At 41.9% G+C, this 7,031-nt stretch overlaps 1 protein-coding gene across 1 annotated transcript in view; it reads right to left on the bottom strand.

Annotated features, from left to right (window-relative positions):
• LOC109936456 (mucin-17-like) overlaps positions 1–6,772 on the bottom strand; it is a 29,905-nt gene extending 23,133 nt beyond the window's left edge. The window contains exon 1 of the mRNA XM_048620018.1: positions 6,715–6,772. Within this exon, the coding sequence (XP_048475975.1) occupies positions 6,715–6,772 (58 nt within the window). The remainder of the gene's footprint in view (positions 1–6,714) is intronic.
• Positions 6,773–7,031: the final 259 nt, after the last annotated feature.

Genomic DNA, 7,031 nt, shown 5'->3' with positions numbered 1-7,031 from the left:
TTTGGTGTACATAATGTGACTGCGTGCAGGCCGCTTGGTGGAATGGATTTAATGTGCTGAATGGTCTCATCCTGCTGCTGTGAGGTATGCTCTAATGTTCTGTAGCAAGCCAGACAGCTGTGCACTAAAAGGCACCCATCTGGTATGCTTTCACTGGAAACAAAAAGTTAACTGCCACTCTGACCAGCTCATTCAGCTTATGGAATTTCACCTTGCTATTTTTTAATTGGTAAACAGGAACTGGGTACAGACCGTGTTAAAATTCGAAAGAGACGAATAACAGGACGGCTATTCCATGTCCTTCCACTGAATTTGCAGTGCAGTTTTTGTCTGAATCATTGCTATAAAGGACTATTTGATCAAATGTTTCAGAGAATGATTGTTCGTAAAACCTATCTGGCTCAGTCATGTGCTTTGGCAAAGGAAATTTGTTGTCGTTACCCAGTCTGACTGACATGGGACTGTCGACCCACTGGAATCTGGTTGACTCCTAAAAGCCCTGTGGGCATCAAGGTATGGACAACAACTGCCAACTTTGTCAGTGCTGCCCACATCCTGTCACCAAATTGAAAGAAAACCTCTCCTGATTTTGACACTCTGGTGGACGTCTGGGCAAGATTTGGGCTGTCAACGCTGTTGATCTTCTTGTTAAGTCCTGACTTAGTGACATCTTACCTGTCTAATATTGTTAGTGGGTGTCAGAGTTACGCTGAATACTTTCTATTTAGTAACTTTAAGTTTCATTCCACTCAGAATCTCATTCTCTTAAAGTGACTGATCTTTCTCAGAAGCTTAGAACAAGATGAGTTGAATTTGAGTTCTCCCTTGTATCCTGAGGTAATATTCACCCACAAATCATCATCATTAAAACTGATCATCTCGTCTGGCCATTTGTTTGTTGATTTATAAGTGACCCTGCTGTGCCTAAATTGGCTCCTTTTGTTCACTATTTTAAATGTGACTAATAAAGTCTTGTGTCATGTAGTATCATCCCAAAGACATTTGAAGCCAGAAGACCCACGTTCAAGTCCTACCAGCCCCCAAGGTACATCATAACATGTCTGAACAAGTTGATATTTGAAAAATGAATGAAAAGATCCTCTCTTAGTTATTTAACCATTTTGCATAAATTAGATTACAGATTCTGATAAAATTGAGAAGGGAAAAACTTCAGACAAATACACTTAGATTTCATCTGTCTGATCAGTGAATAATTACAGTTGGATATGTTGAAATAATTGGTCACGTTGTCTCCTGACGTTGATGATCCACTGTCTGTGATGGGAAAATCTGTGCTGCTGGTCTTAGCTGTTCTGTCAGTTCAAGTTGATTTCTCAGTCAGTCTCTGACCTGTTCATGCTATTGCTGTCAAATGTCACATTGTGTCAGATTTATGCTGAGTGTGTTTCAACCTGTTTGCTCGTCAGAAACTCCTCACCTTTCAAGTTGCATGATCTGCCTGAAATTCGTGGGTATTTTTCAATTCAGAATTGAATGGTGTGTCTCTTTGTATCCTCTTGAATTGAAATGTCACTTTAAAAGCTGCTTTCACTCTGTCTGAAGCAATGTAAGCTCTTTGCACCGCCCACATGGCGCACTTGAGCAACTCATCAAAAGCACATTGACTTCTCAATTAAAATATGCAATAGCACCTGCCATGAAACACGGGGGCAGCAGATACATGAGAACATCACCCCTTGCAAGTTCACTTCCAAGACGTTCACTATCCTGAGTTAACAAAGAACAATACAGTACAGGAACAGGCCCTTCAGACCACTACCCTGCACCGACACATAGTGCCTTTCTAAACTAAAAATGTTTTGCCTCTATGCACTCTGTAGGGCTCTTTCCCCTGCCTACTCATGTATCTGTCAAGATGCATCTTAACCGTTGCTTTTACCACCTCCTCTGGCAGACATTCCAGGCACTTAAACCCTCTGGGCAGAAAAGCATGCCTCTCACATCTCCCTTAAACTTTCCCCTTTTTTACCTTAAGCCTATGTCCCCTAATAATTGACATTTCTACCCTGAGAAAAAGACTCCGATTATCCATTCTATCCATGCCTCTCATAATTTTGTAAACTTCTATCAGCTTCTGACATTCAAGTAAAAACAAACCAGATTTGTCCAATTTCTCCCTATAGCTATATCTTCAAAAACCAGGCAACATTCTGGTAAACCTTTTCTGGATGCTGTCCAAAGTCTCCAGATCCTATGGCTGTGTGGCGACCAGAATCATATGTAATATTCCAAATGCAGCCTAACTAAAGTTCTATACAGCCGCAACAGGACTTGCCAATTTTTATTCTCTGTGCCCCAGCTGATGAGGGCAAGCATGCTGTATGCCTTATGGATCACCTTATCAACTTGTGTTGCCACTTTCAAAGAACTGTGGACCTGTAGATAGAGTCAGGGAGATGTACAGCATAGAAACAGACCCTTCGGTCCAATTTGTCCATACTGACAAGATATCCTAAATTAATCCAGTCCCATTTGCCAGCATTTGGCCCATGTCCTTCCAAACTCTTCCTATTCATATACCCATCCAGATACCTTTTAAATGTTGTAATTTTAATCCCTCTCTATGTTAGTGCTACTAAAGGTTCTGCCATTCACTTCTCTCCTGCATTAGACTTTCCAAAATGCATCACCTTGCATTTGTTTCCATTAAATCCCATCTGCCACTTCTCTGCCCAAATCTCCACCTGATCCACATCCTGCTGATAATCCTCCTCACTATCTGCAGCTCCCCAATCTTTGTGTCATGCGCAAATTTACTAATCAGACCATCTACATTCTACTTGAAACCATATCAATGTTCTTTCACTGTTGCGGATTAAAAAATCATGGAACTCCCTCGCTAACAACATTTCACGTGTTCTTCTTAAGTTCTTATGAGGCTGTACCTAAAATCAAATGGTATGCAGTGATTCAAGAAGGTGGCTCTCCACAACCATCTCAGGGCAGCTAGGAATTGGGAATAATGTTTGGCCTTGCCAACATGACCCACATCCAATAAAAGATTTTAAGAAAAGTTCAACAAATAACAAGCACCAAATCTAGTCCAATTCTGTCAATACTAGGCTGGACTGCGTATGCAGTATTGTGATAGGTCTGTCTTTCAAATGAGGTGTTAACCTTGTTCCAATTAAATGTTTGGTTGGATAATTCGTTTTCAAATGCCAATACATGATCTGTATCGCTTCCTCCTGTTTTGTATGATTCTCAGGCAGGAACCTTTTCCATCTCCAAATCAGTGGGCCTTCCTCAACTTAATCAAATATATAGAAGAGGCCTTCAGTCCATCGAGTCTATACTGCCAAAACTATGCTAAACTTACTGATCCCACTTTCCAGCACTTGGCCTATAGCCTTGAATGTTATGATAATTCAAGTGTTCATCCAAGTACCTTTTAAAGGTTGTGACATAGTGCATTCCAGATCTCCACACCCTCTGGGTGAAAACATTTTTCCTCAACTCCCCTTGAAACCTCCTGCCTTTCACGTTAGAAATGTGCCCCCTTGTTATTGACCCTTCAACTAAAGGGAACAGCTGCTTTCTATTCTCAGTAGTCTGGCAGCACCTGTGAAGGAAAAAACAGGGTTAACGTTTCGGGTCCGGTGACCCTTCCTCTGTTCTGACCCGAAACGTTAACTCTGCTTTTCCTGCACTATTGCTGCCAGACCCGCTGGGTTTTTCCAGCAACTTTGTTTTTGTTCCCGATTTACAGCATCCGCAGTTTTTTCAGTTTTTATTTTGCTTTCTATTCTCCCTGTCCATGTCCCTCATAACCTTACACACCTCTATCAGGTTCCCTTCAGCCTTCTCTGCTCTAAAGAAACCAACCCAAGCTCATCCAGTCTCTCTTCATAGCTAAAATGCTCCTTCCCAGGCAGTGCAATCATTCTTCCTTTAGTCTGGTGACCAGAACTGCACACAGTGCTGCACCAGTAGCCTTATCAAACCTCTGTACAGCCCCAACATGACCTCTTTGCCCTTATAATGTATGCCTTGACTGATACAGGCAAGAGTCCTGGATGCTTTCTTTATGACCTTATTAACCTGCCCTAACACCCTCAGGGATTTATTGACAAGCACCCAAGATCCCTCTGTACCTCCGATTTTCCTAGTGACCTACCATTCATTGAGTACTCCCTTGTTACTTCTTCCGAAGTGCATCACCCCACATTTATCAAGGTTGAATTCCATCTGCCACTGATCTGCGCATCTGACCAATTCATCTAAATCCTAAGATAACTAAGAACTTCTTCCTTGCTGTCAACCACCCAGCCAATCTTTATGTCATCTGCAAAATTATTGATGCCACCCTCCTCACCCCCACATTCTCATCTATATCATTTATATATATCATGAGCAATAAGGGACCCAGCACTGACCCCTGTGGTCCACCACTGAACACCAGGCACCAGTCACACGAACAGCCTTCTACCACCACCCTCTGTCATTAAGCCCATTTTGGATCCAAATTGCCAAGTTGCCCTGGATCCCATGTGCTTTTACTTTCTTTATAAGTGTCCCATGTGGGACCTTGTTAAATGCCTGCTGAAATCCATATCTATTTTCCAAGCTTCTATGCTTATACATCGCTGTACTGCTTTCATCTACAGACTTGGTTGCCTTCTCAAAAACTCAACCAGATTTGTTAGGCATGACCTCCATCTGACAAAGCTATGCTGACCTTGCCTCTCGAAATGAGACTAATTCTGTCCTTCAGAATGTTCCCCAATAGTTCTCCCATCACTGATATGAGTCTCATTGGTCTACAATTCCATTCAAACTCTGTTAAATTTCCTTCATTTTTAGATTATTAAATGCACATGAAAAACTTTAAGACATTCAGTAAGCACTGTACATGACTTTCTTTCCCTATAGCATTGTCCTGCTGTGCACTTTGACATTGAACAGTGATACACATGAACACTCACCTGATGTCATTGAAATTGCAGAAGAAAGCAAACAGACTAAGACCAAAACTAACGCCTTTTGCCGCCTGCATGCAGTGTTGTCCATTTTGTGTTGTACACATGAAAATCCCAGCTCACAATTCTGCATTCGAGTTTTCTGCGTGCGAATGTCCAAAATTAAGCAGCAATGTTACTGTGGAAAATTTCAAAGCAATCTCTGCTAGTGAACGAAGTGATCCAATGTTGAAGCTGAAGTGAGTTATAGCTCAGGGTGCTAAAAAGATCATAAATGCCAAGGTTAATTGTAAACTGAGCTTAAGTCACCCAAAGTTTGTTGTCATTGTCTTTGTATCAGATGTGACGTAATGAGTCAGTCATGCATTAATCGTGCACCATAAATCGCAGCAAAAATGCATCACTTAAGAACTTCGTAATATTGGTGGCTGTGATGTTTATGCATTTCAAGTCCAAAGCAGTCCCTGGCCTCAGTTAAGACTACATAATAATGGTTGACAGATTTTTGGTTTCAGAGTACAGCGAAACAACACATGTTTTGACAACAAGACTAGAATCTTGCTAGTGAAAGGCAAGGGTCTACTTGCATGCGGTAATTTCATTATCACCTAACCTACATTTGTAATCACAGAATTCTACATGAGGCAAGGGCATGCTATGGCCCATAGTATTATGACTAGACTATTAATCTAGAGACCCAAGTAATGTTCTGGGGATCCAGGTTTGAATCCTGCTACAGCATATGATGGAATTTGAAATCAATTAAAAATCTGGAATTAAGTATCTAATGACGATGATGAAAACCATTGCCAATTGTTGGGAAAAACCATCTAATTCGCTAATGCCCTTTAAGGAGGGAAACTGTCATCCTTACTAGGTCTGGTCTACATGTTATTCCAGACTCACAGCAATGAAGTTGACTCTTAATAGCCCACTGGGCAATTAGGGATGGACAATAAATGCTATGCTAGCCAACGTTGTCCACTTCCCATAATAGCATAAAAAAGTGAACTGTGTGCAGTGTCCAACTATGCTGAGTACAAATCCTAGCCACAGGCAATCTATCATTGATTATTACAAATTGATCACAGTCTTCTCTGTGAAGCAGAAATAATCAATGGTGTCCATAAAGGTCTCATCTGTGGGCCACTCATCACTGAGACAATCCAAGATCTCCTAGACTGCACATGGGCATGGAGCAGATTTCCTCTTACCTTGAACAATAAGTATTTGCCAACATGCTCATTTCTGCAAAGCTGCCTTTCTTGAGGAATATGGGTGGGGAGAACATAGTGTTGTAGTCGTGTGATGTGGCTCCGTATATTGGAATAATGTCATACGTCCATGTACAGCCATTCCACGGCCCTCAATGTCAAATCCCTCCATGTGTCAGTGTATCGAGCACTGTGGTAAATTGTGCTTTGTGTGCGCTGCAATTACCAGCTGCTACTAGGAAGCTGGTTTGTTTCTGATATTCCTTACACAGGTTCATTGGAACTGACACCAATGGATCCAGCCATAGCAGATGTTCTCATCGTTGTGACCACTGCACAGTGAAGGCGCAGAGAAATTGGCGTAGAACAAATGAATCAGCAAGTTCAGGACTAGCAGCAACCTCCAGTGGCTACTGAAGGGCCTCCACATGAAGAATTTGCAACAGAAGGTCACCTCAGAATGCACTGGAGGTCCACAGTTTATCTCACACAATTCTCTACTGCTCACCCCTTATGCCCCACTCATCTTCAGCCCTGCTCCTGTGTTATCTTGCACTCACCCGCACAGAAGTCCACACTACTGCTGCAGTCTTCGGGGATTTCTGTATCTAGCGCCATAATTAAACCTAGTTGTTCACCTGGTCAAACACTGCCAGTTAGGGATAGCCTGTACAGTTAATGTGGTGGGAGGGAAATGAAAAAGAAAAGCCTCTGAAGGCACATAGATGGTACAGGTGACACTTCATTGTAAATAGAATATCACAATCATAAATGTATTGGCACTTTAAATCATCACCTGCCTGATCCACTGGCATTGGAGCTGCAGCTACAAGGATAAAGGTACACATCTTTAGCACCAGTACTCTTTCCCCAGCAC

Source organism: Rhincodon typus, chromosome 45 (genome assembly GCF_021869965.1).
Source record: "Rhincodon typus isolate 14 chromosome 45, sRhiTyp1.1, whole genome shotgun sequence".
Lineage (NCBI taxonomy): Eukaryota > Metazoa > Chordata > Chondrichthyes > Orectolobiformes > Rhincodontidae > Rhincodon > Rhincodon typus.
Note: the sequence above shows the minus strand (reverse complement) of the source record. Positions and strands in the feature narration are given on the sequence as shown.